This window comes from Fusarium proliferatum, assembly GCF_900067095.1.
Source record: "Fusarium proliferatum ET1 genome assembly, contig: FPRO_scaffold005, whole genome shotgun sequence".
In the NCBI taxonomy this organism is placed as follows: domain Eukaryota; kingdom Fungi; phylum Ascomycota; class Sordariomycetes; order Hypocreales; family Nectriaceae; genus Fusarium; species Fusarium proliferatum.
The window spans coordinates 2189187-2202823 of NW_022194794.1; the positions used below are offsets into that span (position 1 = coordinate 2189187).

General features: G+C 49.5%; 4 protein-coding genes across 4 annotated transcripts; 1 reads left to right on the plus strand and 3 right to left on the minus strand.

Annotated features, from left to right (window-relative positions):
* Positions 1 to 441: 441 nt before the first annotated feature.
* FPRO_10975 (uncharacterized protein) lies at positions 442 to 1698 on the plus strand (the record flags this gene model as incomplete). Its single annotated transcript, XM_031231997.1, has 1 exon — positions 442 to 1698. The coding sequence occupies one exon, from the start codon at positions 442 to 444 to the stop codon at positions 1696 to 1698; it is 1257 nt and encodes a 418-aa protein (XP_031081978.1).
* A 650-nt stretch (positions 1699 to 2348) lies between these two features.
* On the minus strand, positions 2349 to 5106 carry FPRO_10976 (uncharacterized protein; the record flags this gene model as incomplete). The annotated part of the gene is made up of 2 exons (XM_031231998.1): positions 2349 to 4773; positions 4871 to 5106. 2 exons carry the CDS (start codon positions 5104 to 5106, stop codon positions 2349 to 2351), a joined length of 2661 nt encoding a protein of 886 aa, XP_031081979.1.
* A 1147-nt stretch (positions 5107 to 6253) lies between these two features.
* On the minus strand, positions 6254 to 7551 carry FPRO_10977 (putative aspartic proteinase, pepstatin-sensitive; the record flags this gene model as incomplete). The annotated part of the gene is made up of 3 exons (XM_031231999.1): positions 6254 to 7188; positions 7236 to 7392; positions 7453 to 7551. 3 exons carry the CDS (start codon positions 7549 to 7551, stop codon positions 6254 to 6256), a joined length of 1191 nt encoding a protein of 396 aa, XP_031081980.1.
* A 1049-nt stretch (positions 7552 to 8600) lies between these two features.
* On the minus strand, positions 8601 to 11169 carry FPRO_10978 (uncharacterized protein; the record flags this gene model as incomplete). The annotated part of the gene is made up of 2 exons (XM_031232000.1): positions 8601 to 10957; positions 11007 to 11169. The coding sequence occupies 2 exons, from the start codon at positions 11167 to 11169 to the stop codon at positions 8601 to 8603; spliced, it is 2520 nt and encodes an 839-aa protein (XP_031081981.1).
* Between the last annotated feature and the right edge of the window lie 2468 nt (positions 11170 to 13637).

The window sequence follows — 13637 nt, forward strand, 5'->3', positions numbered from 1 at the left end:
GGTCAAGGGGGCCTCCTCTGAATTTAAAGTCGTCCTGTCCTGTCGGTGTTGAGATGAGAAGCGTAGCGTAATTAACCGTTTCTGGGCTTGTCTGGTCTCCCCTAGAGATGGATCTCCCTCCCTAAGCTACGGTGGCTAGTGGGACTTCGTCATGGGTGTCCAAGTCCACTCCAAGATGCCTCCCGAAGCGGTCTAGCATACCCACATTCCGTTGAGGAGTATCACGTGGTCTCTCACATGCAGATAATTCGATGATCCAAGTGGGCTATCTTATCACTGAGCCAGTCCCTTATCTTATCTTGTCTTATCATCGGGCCCGCTCCCGATGTCAATGTCTTTGTTAGTAGAACTTCTTTTGATTCGACATTGGTTCATTCTCAGTACTTTGAAAGAGTCAACCCACCATAAATTCACCTTTAATGGCATAATTGTCGTCACATCATGAGGAATTCCTCCCAGCGAATCACCCTCAATGCCGCCCGCCTCTTTCACACCTCAGTCGCCGGGCCACGGTTGAGGCCTCATCGACAATTCCATCTCACCTCTTTGGCTAGCTTCCCTCGAAAGCGAAGCTTCTTCACCTCGAATCCCTACCTGTCTCAAGTCGACGACGGTTCCCGTTCCGCTTCTGAGATCTCCAAGGAAGAGAAAGGTCTTGCTTCTTCAAAGAGGAAGCCAACTCGATCGAATACGGCCAAGAATTCATTACGTCGAGTTGCCATCATTGCCCAGCAGCCCAAACGAGGCGCAACAGCACCAGGAAGTCCCAGCGATGAACCCTCCAATGTGGTCAGCGCGACCTGCGTCGCAGAATCATTCAAGATGCCTGTAGTTCTCGAGATTCTCTCATCGCATGGTTTTGATATTGACCCGGATGGCACGGGATTCGACGCAAACGAGGTGGTCCATGCAAGAGGTGTAAATGGTGGAGACATCTTTGTCTTTCCGTCTGGCACAATCGTAACATGGTCGCTGCCTCCAGATGTCGTTACCAGACAGATCATGCGTGCTGCCGAAGAGGCGCACTCCATTGAAAGTCGGGAGTTTGAGGATCTCGAATTCACAACCGATACAAACCGAGAAGCAAGTGTGCTTAAGGGCGATGTTATCGTTCTTGGTACTCGCAAGGAGCACAAGGAGGCTGATAAGCTAGACACTACTCTAGCAAAGGTGGCTTTCTCGTCGGGTCTGGCTCGAAGCACAAAACTTGCTGTTCTCGAAACGGCTTTGACGTCGTACTTTGAAAGCACACGCAACATCCCCGCACTACTTTCACAAGGCGCTGGTGTACCTCTCGGTCGAAAGTTCATCCTACAAAAAACAGGCGAACTCCTCAGTCTGCGTGCTCGTCTCAACCATTACTCTGAACTCACCGACTCATTGCCAGATATCTTCTGGGACACCAGCTCCGATCTTGGTCTAGAAGGTTACTATGAACAAGTTGGTCGTGCACTCGATGTAAACGTGCGTATCCGCGCATTGAACCAGAAGATGGACTACGCCGCCGAAATTGCGAGTGTTCTGCGCGAGATGTCCAGTGAGCAACATGGCACTCGCCTAGAATGGATCATCATCGTGCTCATTGCCGTCGAGGTGATCTTTGAGTTACGTCGCATTGTCCTTGAGATGCTCCAGGAACGACAAGAACGGAAGCTTGCGGCTGAACTGGCAAAGCCTACGGTGCCACCACCAGCATAGATCACCAGCCTGGATGTAGATCTCTAGAACTTTTTGTACGACCGAATGAATAAACTACATGTATAACTTCTTTTGTTTGGGAATAGGTCGAGGATACGACATGTGCCTCCAGGACTGGCTTGATAGATACCCCTCAGCTCAGTAGAATTGACAATCAACTCTATACGTTCCTTTTGCCCCTGTCGTTGTCATCTTTCTCCATATCATAGATGACGTACACATACTCACTCAACCCAGAACCCTTGACATGTTTTACTGTCACAAAAGAAAGTCCATAACGCAAACATATCAATGCAATAGTGTACCTTGTCTTCGTCTGCATACACGCGCCAATTCGGCGTCTTGGATTACACAACCAGGAGTTTCCACCCCCAGGTCAACAAATCGATGGAAAAGTCCACCAATTCCTAGTTCTTCCCTGTAATGACTAAAAAAATATTTCTCTCGTCCTTTTTTCCCCTGGCTGAGTCAAAAAACCAACTCCTCAGAAAAACTTAGTTAATAAAAACAATCGCGAATCCACCCTCTAAACGCCTCCCCTGAACCCCTTTCTCGCTCCTCTGGTGCCCTAAGTCTGCCTTGATGATATCATATCTGACCCCTTCCGCTTCGCGTCTCTCGTTTCCAAAAGATACTCATGGTGTCGATTATTACAATGGCTTCTGCTGCATGCCTGGGATCGGTGGGACAGGAACAGGAGTCACCTTGTGGGGAGGTGGTGGTCCTGGCGTCCCACTCATACTCGATCGCTGAGAATTGGGAGTCGGAGGCTTTTGCTGAGAAGCAATACTCGCTCGCGCAGCTGCAAGTCGGCTGGGATCCATAGTTCCCCCTTGGCCAAAACCAGGAGTGACAGGCTGAGTGATCTTGTCAGCGAACATAGTAGATCGCTCTTGAGCCGCGACTCTGGCTTTGGCTTGTTCGAGAATCCGCTGCTGTTGCGCTTCAGGGATAACGGTGTGATATCCTGTAAGTCCAGGGTTCTGAGCAGGCGTTCCATGTTGAGGGGGGTTGCTCGGGTACCTGTTCATTTGACTGCCCACAGCCTGGTTCGGCGTACCGTATCGTGGAGGCTGCTGCACATTAGGCGAGGCACTGTAGGCCTGTCTATTAACCTGAGGAGACATCGTGCGCTGCGGCACAGCTTGACCGTTAGTGTAAGCCCCAAAGTTGGGCTGTGAGGGTGTAGCGGCTTGTTGCTGTGGATAGCCTGGTTGGAAAGCGAACCGCGCATTAGGAGTTCCTTGCTGAGCCTGCATCTGTCCAAACTGAGGTCTTGGCTGAGAAGCATACTGAGGCATGTTTTGGTGGCCATAAGGAGTTTGAGCTTTAGCAACTTGTGTGGCATATTGAGCAGGATAACCGTTGGGTCGAGAATACTGATTAGGTTGAGGAGGTCTGGGTTGGGCGGGCATAGGTCGTGGTGCAGGTGTGAAACCGGGCGTAGGCCCAGGTCGGTAGTATTGCTGTTGTTGCATAGAGGGGGTTCGTTGAGGGGTTGCGTACTGGGTCTGGGGAGTATGATGCCCATAAGAAACTCCCGATACACTGGGTGTACGTTGAGGCGGCGGCCGGGCATTAGCCTGAGCAGCTTGTTGCTGAGCTCTCAACCGAGCCTGAACGCCCGCCTCATCCTCCTCCATAACTCCCTTGTACTTGTCAGTTTGGATTTGAACCTTGGTGCTGATGAGAAGGTCCTCCAATTGGTCTCCATTCAACTTGGCGACAGCATATGGCGGTAGTGTCTTGATGATCAGAGCAAGCTGTGCCTTGAGCATCTCATATGTGGCTTGCTCGCCTTCTGAAGGAGTAGGTCCGGGAGTAGCCAGCATATCGCCATTAACCGGGTCACTTGACGAGCGGTTTTGCGAGTTGGGAAGGTTGAGGTTTCGGATGCGTTGGTAAGAAGACAGAGTCTCAATCATGTCGCTGACTTCTTCCAAAATCTCATCGACTTCCTTCTCCTCATCCGCCCGTTTTGTGCCCAGAGCCTCTTCGAGTGACGGATCAACAACGGATTCATCCCAATTATCAATCGCTTCTTGGATAGCCTTCTCGTCGATGTCCATAGCTTCATCCTTCTCCGCCTTTTCGTCACTGTCGGCACCACCATAATATTCGACCTCAATCATGTTCTGGAAAGATCGGTGGCCCGATTGCTGCCACCACATACGACCCGCAACACTCGACGGCACAACCGCTCCTGAATCATCCTTGCACGGTGCGAAGCTAGAAAAGGCGCCTCGGAAAAGCGATTCCATCTCGTGCAGTTCAAGTTCAGTGGTTGAGGGTCGCTTTCCCGCTAGACTTTGCGCACGTTCTCGTTGCTTGGTGATGGTTTGCGACGAAGGAGTCGCGTTACTGTAGTCGAGGTAACATCCAGCAGTCAATTGGGTTGTGAAGTAAGACGCATTTCGGAACTTGGAAGTATCTGTCAGTTCTGGTCGATAAAAATCCAGCACGTTGCCCTTAGCTTGCGTCTTAGGCTGCTTGGGTGGCTGCAGAGGCGGTAGGTTCTTTGGCGACGAAAACAAATCTCCAAGAGTCTGTGTTCGCTCATGAGGCGTTGTCGGCATAACATGAGTTAATGACATTCCGTGGGGTAAGGGCACATCACGCAGTTTGGCTTCATCGGAAATTGGGAGACTCGAGAACAGCCTTCTTTCCTGAGGTGCATATGCAACAAGGGACAGTACCAACTCTCCCTTCTGAGGAGATGGAGGAAGTTTTGCCTCGATTGCAAGAGGGTCGGCAGAAGTTTTCGGGTAAACTTTTTCTCGTCGAAGAAGTTGCATGGCCTTTTCCTTAAAGTCCGAGATTTGCGTTCTCAATTCCTCGTTGGTCGCTTGCTCTTCATCATCGGCCGGCTTTGTCTTGATATCCTTGAGAGCGGCTTGAAGTACAGAGACCAGGTCATTAGCCACCTGGTCAAGATCCTCGTAAGCATTCGCGGCAGCCTTCTCGGAGATGGTAGTTAGATCGGTCGACTTTTGACGCTTGGCTCGGTGTTCATCTTGCTCATCATCAGAGGACTCGGGCAAGGGGCGCTTGAGGATGGAGGGACCGATGTCGTAGCTATTGGTGATGGGTTAGTGGATCTGAGGGAGAAGTCATTCGCGACAGAGTTGCGATGCGATGAAAAAGAAGTGGTAACAAAAAAAAGCAGGCATACCTGCTCAGAACTTCAACGAAAGATTTTATCACGTCGCGTTGGTCCTTTTTGGGCTGTCCATTGGTAATGGCAGGTTTTTGCTCCTCGGAGGCATTGTCTTCATCGCGGTCTTCTATTTCTTCCGCCTCGCGTTTTCGCTTTCCCGGAGCGACAGGTTGCGCTTTGTCGAGGCTGGGAGATTCTGAGGTGCCGTTGGCGTGGATGGCCGTGGGCTGGGCCATGGTCGGCGTGGTCATGATGGCTTCAAAAAAGAGCCTTGGATGGTTTTGGTTCCGTCGTCGGGGCGTTGGCCGCGCCTCGTCGCGATACGCGGTAGTTGCAGTGGCAGTCAGTCAGTGGTTCCTGTTAGCAGCAGTTGGAGCTGGAATGACAGCGGTAGTGGATGGCAGAAATGGGTTATGGGTATGGGGGCCCAGGTCCTGCTCAGTCGCTGGTGCAACTCCAGGTAAATAATAAGTCAATACTCCGTAGCTTTAGTAGGTATCGATTCAACAGCGGTTGGAGAAGCGCAAACGATTCGATTCCATCGAGTAAACCCACGACACAATCGTACAGTCAATCGATGTAACAGGAAGTAATCGAGTCGTAAATTACGCGACAAACACGTCTCAAAGCAATAGTTCAAGTCGAAAAATGGGGGGAGGATGATTGATTGTCTTTGGCTCTCTCAGCTTTGGCTGTCCTTTGCTTGCTTTGCGCTCAGCCTGAGCCTGGGGGGGGGGAAGAATGTGTCTCCTTGATCGCCAAGTACCTTGTACCTCGTCCCTTACTTGTCGCTTGCCAATTCTCGTACCCACTCTGTCCCTTTTTGCGGAAGGTGAAGCCTCAGGAGTCATCTCATGCACGTGACTCAGCTGGAAGTTCAACGGTTCAAGGTGTATACAGTGTTGCAGAACATGATCATCTTGGATCACCCGAAAGTTACGATATTTCTTTATTCTAAAGTGGATGAAATACCTACAATGCCTAGCTTTGGGGTGATTTCTCTCCAAACAGGACAGCAGCATTCTTATGAAGAAAAGTGCCATCCACCTCGAGATCTTCGTTACTCAACAGCCAGCTCATTAACATCCACAGAGTGGCTGCAGGCCTAGCGTAATCATGGCCATGATCAAAGTATCCATTACCCCAGTCCGAAAGCTAAACTATGATCTCATCATATCATAAGCACCATCAAATCACCATCAGAGCATATAGCCAAAAAGTCAATAAGGATTCATATTACTGAGCAACAAGTACGAGAAGCCATCTTCTCGTTTCCTCAAGCTCATGATCTGTCATACAATTCAAACTAGTCCCATGCCAGTATCCAAAGCCATGTCCATACTGCGTGTTCCATTCGCTATCTGTAATTCATACATAAATGTTTCGTAGGCAAGTATCTTACTTTGCACGAGCCAGACCAACGGCGTTCTTGCCGAGGTCGTAGACAGAGTAGTATCGTCGCAGGAAAGCGTCACCGAGAATAACAAGAGGTCCCACAGGCTCGGGGAAGTCCATGCCCTGGAAGGTAGAGATACAGCTGCCCTGAACCTCGAGGATGTAGTCGGTGGCAGGGAGACTGTAGTTGGATCCAGCGAGGTTGAAGGTGATGTCAGGAAGAGAAGCGCGCTTGTCGCACTCAATGGTATACTGGCCGTTGTAGCCCTTCTTAGCGCCAATCTCCTTGTTCAGAAGCTCAGCGAGAGCGCTGGGGAGAACGTTCAGGGAGGTACCGGTGTCAAGGATGGCACCAGTGTTCTCCTGCTCAGCAACCTCATCGCCGAAAGCAATGGCTTCGAGGTCAACCTCCCAATAAGCCTTGCGGCGGAGGGGAATGTACTCGATATCTCCAGTGAACTTGGACTTGTCGATACCTCCAAAGGTAGCCTCGCTCTCGCCGTCCTGGTTGTCAAGGTAGAAAGCAAAGACGGGCTCATCCAGAAGCTTCTGGTTGACCATCTGGTAGAAAGGAGGGACCATGCCATTTACGGCAATGCGGTCGTAGCCGAGTCCAAGGATACCGTCGAAGCGGCCGAAGGCGAAAGCCAGGCCGGGCTCCTTAGTAGCCTCAGCGAAGTCCTGGTCCTTGATCTCGAGGTCGCCGATGGAGACAACATCATTGGATACGAAACCAGACAAGCTGCCAGATCCGTAGTGGATCTCGAACTCGGTGCCATTCTCCTTGTAAGTTGAGGAAGCGGACGAGTCGTACTTGGAGTGGAGGTAGCAGGCGATGCTGCCGCACTGCTGGGAAGGAACCCAGAGGTTAGAGCTACCGGTGTCGAGGACAACCTTGAAGCTCTGGGGAGGAGTACCGATGGTGATCTCGGAGAAGTCTGGGGCGATTAGCGATGGTAGGATTGGCGATTTAATTGGTACTTACACTGAGCGTTCATGAAGTTGGAGACGGGGACGGGATGGCCACCCTCGACGTTGACGGTGTTGGTAGCGAAAGCGTAATCGGCAGCATTCTTGGGGCGGGAGGCACCGAGGTACTTCTGGCCGAGGCTCTGGAGGTGGTCCTCAACGGAGTTGGTAGCCTGGGAATGGTGTTAGAGAGCTTTGATGGAACGCGCAATCATCATGGGAATCAAACATACGAGCTGGTCGGCAAGAGGAACCTTGTTGAGCTTCATCTTGTGAACACCGGCCTGGGCAGAGCCCAGGAGCGCGGCAGCAGTAAGAAGAGCGCCCTTCATGATGGACAATCGGGTCGATAATGCGACCAAGTAAATGGAATGATGGAAGAGCTAGACAAGAATGTTACGAGCTGCGATGGGATGGAGATGAAGATGCAGATGGGTGAGTTGAGATGCAAGATGCAAGATGGAGTTGGAGGAGATAAGATGGTTGGTTAATAACGACGGGAAAGGTAAGAAGGCAAGCGAGGCGGAGGAAAGCACCGTCCGAGCTGTGCTTGGCTGGGGGGAGCTTATTGCGCGTGCTTGCGGCCTGTTTCGGCGGTTAAGGTAAGTCTAGCGGTGGGTCTGGGCCTCGCACCTCGCACCTGCCTGGATTCGTAAGTTACGCCTCCGGACTTTAGTCTTTTGGTGAAGAACTACCCTGCTCATGACCTTGTGACTTGGTCTTGCTTGTCTGGCAATGACGCACCATTTGTATCCACTTTCCCTGCTCGGCAACCAGCTCCAAGCCTTTCCGCCTTAGGCATCATGCCTGTCTCATCTTATCAGCGCCAAGTTCAAGCGTATCAGGAACAAACAACAAAACATGCTGTTACTCTTTACCGGGGTCTGGAACACTTCCTCTTATGCCGTTGTCGTGGAAGATTCGTCAGAGGTTGATGATCTATGATGAGTGTGGCATGCACGTAGTATTCGTATGATGCCCCTGGCCTGCTCACGCGTTTGCAGTGAGATATTTATGTTAGTGTTCCTGATAGCTTAACTTACAGCGTAGCACCCATTGAAACTAACACTACCTTAGCATTAGCACTCCGGAGTTACACAGCTCTAACTTAGCTCGGATCCTCTATCATGCCCTGTGCCTGATCGTCAGACGAATACATTCTCACCGTCTAGGCACTCACAAGAACGAAATGTAAGCGGAATTGCACCAATTTGTAACCAGAAACTGTCTCCCCCCTTATTAAATATAAATAAATAATGTCCCTATGATAAATGCCCTTGTCCCTAACCTTTATTATATATAGCTACAACCACCCGGTTGAGCCTTGACCCATCATAAAAGTCGTCATCATAACTTCGTTAGTAACATGAACCCATAATACTCAAGCTCCTCGCATCTCCTTCTTGGAACGTTCCATCGCCTCAGCAAATACTTGCCGCACATCATCCAACTCGGCATAATGCTTGATCAGTTCCTCCAGTCTCTCCAGCCTGGAGCCCGTCATCTCATCCGACAACTTGCACCATCCAGAATGAAGTGCAACAAAAAGGAATGCTAAGCTCCCACGGCAGACTTGGTCATCTCGGATCCAAGAACGGAGTGCGCCTCTTGTAAGGTTGACACTGCAGCCACGGTCTCTTAGTAAGAGGATAAGCAAGCCCTTGAAGCCAATCTGCCCAGCCTTCAAGAATGCTTCAATAGCATCTTGTCCGATGGTAAGAGAATCCTTGAGATATCTCAACATCACTGGCAGCAATCTATCGCCATGTCGCGCGTTGGATGTCGTGTTGATAAGCATATCCTGTGTGATCTTGAACTCATCCTCAGCTCTCTCCGCCAATACAACAAACTCCCTTGCTGAGCAAACGCCCACTGCAGCGTCCAAGAGTGGCTGTGTGATCCGTACGCTCTCATCTTTGTGCTCGAAGAGAACTTGCAAGCCAGGGAATCCAAGCTCCCGTAATGTCTCAATGGCAATCTCCTCGTCGACGTCAACGTCGGCAGCACGATTGGCAAGAAGCATCTCGAGAACTTCAGGGGCCCAGTCGTCGATGTCTTTCTGTGGTGAAGCTATCGCTGCTAGGACGACTTGTTTCGTGAATCGAACTTGGGCTGCTGGCATTTCGAGAAAGATGGCCATAAAGTCAGGTCGGCATCGGGTGTTGGCAAGAGCCAGTGTCATGAGCTTCTCATCGACAAAGCCCTCATGTGCCCGGTGTTTAAGAAGAACTCTAAGCATGGCTGGGCCCTGACGGTTCTCGATAGCCTTCTCGGCAACGGCCGGTGTGATTGCAATTCGTGTTCCATGCTGTGTGAGCAAGTAATCCATGGTCCTGGGGTGGCATATGCTCGCAATACTCTCCAACATCCACTCGTCCAGTTCGATGTCATCCCCGTGGAGTTCAAATAGTAACGTCAGTATTTGGAGTCCATGCCGATGATTCCTTATCGCTCCGATCATTGCTGCGTCGCTCCATTTGAAATCGGGATGATCGAAAATAAGATCCATCATCTCAGCGCTAGCACATTCTGCCGTGGAGCAGGAAAGATCTTGATCGCGTGAAATTTCATCTCTTCGGAGTGTCATGATCTTTTCTAGCATCCCAGGACATCCCCATCTTGCTGCTGCTCGAATGGTATAAGGAGTCAAAGGCTCGCCCTTTTTGAGAAGAAACGCCAGCATCTCAACTCTTCCGGTGAGTATCGCACTAACAAACGGCGACTTGAGTCTCGCATGGTGCTTTTCTCTATCTTCATCTGTGTTACCAAATCCCAAGTGCTCAAGGTTGTCGCGTTTGTGGTTTGCGGATGCGCTGGGGGCGGGCAATTCCGAGCCATTGGGTAATCCTTTGAGGAATTTGATTGCATCCTCGGCACAACGAAGCTTGCAGATGCTCTCGCTGGCCAATCGCACCCAGTGGAAGTTGTACTCCGACTTTGCTTGGAATACTCGCTTGACCTGGGTGGTACTTGTCCCTGACCATCCTCGCTTGATCGCGATGTGTCGCACGCGCTGATTGATGAAGATCTCAACATCATGCTTCGACTGGGAGAATGAGTCCAGATCTCGGTGGACGAACTCGCCCAGGTACTCATAAATCTCTGAACTTGGTCGACTCAAAATGAGAATGTTGAGATTCACAGCTGGTTTCGGGCCATGGAACGTCTGCTCCATCAACTCCAGCAGGATCGTTCGAGAGGCCGCGTCGCACTCATCTAACCCATCGATGACGCAGAAGATTTGACGGTCAGATCTGAAAGCAACCTCGACCAGTAAGTTCCACAGTGCTTGAGGTTTCTCAAAGACTCGAGAGCCGCGATGCGCATGTCTCCTGCGGATTCTGTCGCTGAGGAAGTGGGGATGGTTCTGAAAGAGCTGAGTGAGGAGACCTCGTAGAATACCCTGGGCCGTGTTCCTCTGCGAATCATTCGGGTCGCAGAAGAAGTACGCACAGGTTTTTGTGGGATCAGTCGCGAAGTTACTTGTGAGCCTTTCGGCGAGAAAGACACCCAATGTCGACTTTCCTCTTCCCTGAGTCCCAGAAAGCCATAAAACTTGCTGGTTTTCTGACTCTGGTTGAAGCCAGCTCTTAACTTCTGGCACATTCATAATCCATTCACAGGTCTTGGGCGCCCTTGGACCCTGCTGTGTTCTGAGCGCATCCTTTGCATATGAGGGATCCAACCAGATGAGATCGTTGTAGAAAGCTTCAATCTGCTTTTCCTTGTCCGCATCATCTATCAAGTCAGTATATTTAGACTCTTGTCAAGAGATGTGGCGTCTTACTTGGAACGTGACGCGTTTCATAGCGCATATGAGCTACAGTGCTTGTGCTCGGCCACGGATAGTGTCCTAAGAAGCTATCCGGCGATAGAGGTCCTTCATCAGAGGCAGAGAACCGCAACCTCGAAGATCGCGGGGAGTCGTCTTTCGCTCTTGAGAAGCCCATTGTTCGTTCGCTCTACTTTAATGTGATATTGCGAAGATCAAGTTGCAAACGCGGTTCTTAGCCTGACTTCCATGCAATGCAATAGTCGGTGTATCAATCCCAACGGCGGCTTCAATGTCCTGGCGTGATGCATGCGTCGACAGAGGAGGGGTGGTACCTTTTACCGTCTGTCATTAGTGCAAGCGAAGTGAAAGTCTCATGACAAGAAGATGAGAGCAAAGATACGGTAAAGGAGGAATATCTATCGTATTCGAGATCGTCTGGAATACTGTGGCAATATCTCCTTTAGGGGGAATTTGATTAAGACAAAGAAAAAAGGTTGACATTGATTAATTAGGGGAGCTAAACTAAATTAACAATAAACCGTTCATATCGGTCGGGGGCTTCCCCTCGTTGAGGAATTTCTAAAGGGGAAAAATAGGAAGGCTGGTGTATACGCCAGCGCCAAGATGGTCCAGGCCCAATGTCATTTTTTCAGGGTTGTAGACTTGACCCATGCAGAGGCGACCAAGAATCTACAATGACGTTAACTTAAGGTTTATAGAAAAAGGAAAACCTCAATGAATATTCTGTGACAGTACTCCGTATTTACGCATAATATTCACATCATATTGTCAGTGTTTTATCACCTCTCCCTCAGTTCCCATCTACTTTAGTCATGACCCCAGCCTATTAATTTCACATCGAGATTATGCATATCATCCTCGGGCTGTCCAAGCTTCTGCAAACATTTTATCCCAGCCAATCAAGGTAATGAAGCCGCGTGAAAGAGAGGCCTCGATGTATCGGCGCTGTTGTGTTAATGGCCACTCACTTGTCGCAATTCCAACCGTTGTCAGAAATTAAATCGCCAATTAGTTATCTGCTTCTACGTACTGAACTAGGAATTGAAGGGGGTTAAACGTGTTGGATGTTCTGATAGTTACTCTGTGTAGTAGGTACCTAGCAGGTCCGTGCAATCTCTACGATAATTCTTTCACATTGATATTTATATGAAATGTTGAGTGGAATGATTGCTTCAAATACAAACTCCTCATACTTTACTTTCGATCTAATCAAATGTTGTATGACCTAGCGAGCCTTCAGTCTAAGCTCCTGTTGGTCTCCAAGTCACTGCGTTGGATGGTATAGGATGTGAGCTTCTGAGACTTTCAACGTCGTCAATGCAGGTAGTTTTGAGATACCAGTGTGGTTATATACCTCCGAATTAGACTCGGGCTGTAGGCTTTTTACCCTCGATTAGAACCTCTAATATTCAAGGTGCTAGAATCTTGTTGCAAACACTCCAAAGCGGCAGCACAAATGACTCCAAGCCAGCTCTGTACAGAGTTCACTGCCAAGATTACTGAACCCTTTGCAAGTGGTAACGCTGACTTTGCGCCGATTCGTTTCGCGAACTTGGATACAAAATACTTACGGAGTACAGTGTAGCCCCCCGGGGAGGGTGACCTTAAGCCATAGATTGTGACTAGCTAATACTACATCTAAAGTTATATGACGACATTCCTACTCGAAGTGACTGCTTCGTACACTCTATCTCTCAATGCGTGATCTCATGGTCCGCAATATGTTATCGGCGTCAGTCATTGACACACTTCTGATTACGTTGTACTCTAAGGTAGGGGAGAAAAGAAAACTCGGGGCCTTGATCCAAAATGGCAAAAAGGCTGAGGTAACTCAACATGAGTCTAGTACAAATCCAGGATAAGCTTAGGATCCCTCAAGTTTATCTTGACACACTAGATCAAGGTCTGATGTTTTCCTGCTCCCCCGAGGGCACTCCAATCATTTCACTTACAACCTGCAGGGCACGAGACAAGAGGAAACCACACATTCAAGTTGAGACGATCTCAACTGCCAGCGATTGCATGGCCGACTATGCTACCATGCTGTGAGTTCAACCATAAAGATTACATAACTCATGAGAGCTGGTAATAAGTGCCACTCCGAGAGCATATGTATCCCGCACATCTTAAGTCCGAGGGCTTACGTGTTGGGGAGACGAATCCCAGCCCTCAAACCTTTCTGATACATTCTGAATACGAAGTCTCTTAGCTTGTGAAGAGAAATTATTCGGTCTGCTTGATTAAGAGAAGGCTAGAGGATCATCACATGTGTGATGTTATAGATCTCGGAACGGTCGGACGTGGTTGGCTCCGGGACACTCGGGGGTGATGCAACTGCAACACTTTGACCTGGTTATATGACGATAGAAACGAGTGCAGTCAACCGTTGTTAGAAATAACTCATAGTGCTGGAGTAAAAATACTCCGCCGCACCTTTCGCCTATATGCAGGTGGCCTGATTTAAGGATGGCAACTAGTAAATTCTCTTCTTCACTCTGACACTCGATAACCAGACCCACAAGCATAACTATATCAAGGTAGAAGTCTACTCAAGTCTTTGACTCTGTCTCTGTTTCGTAGTTTTGTAACATATCTTTCTGGTTTGATGAAACCATCGCAGTT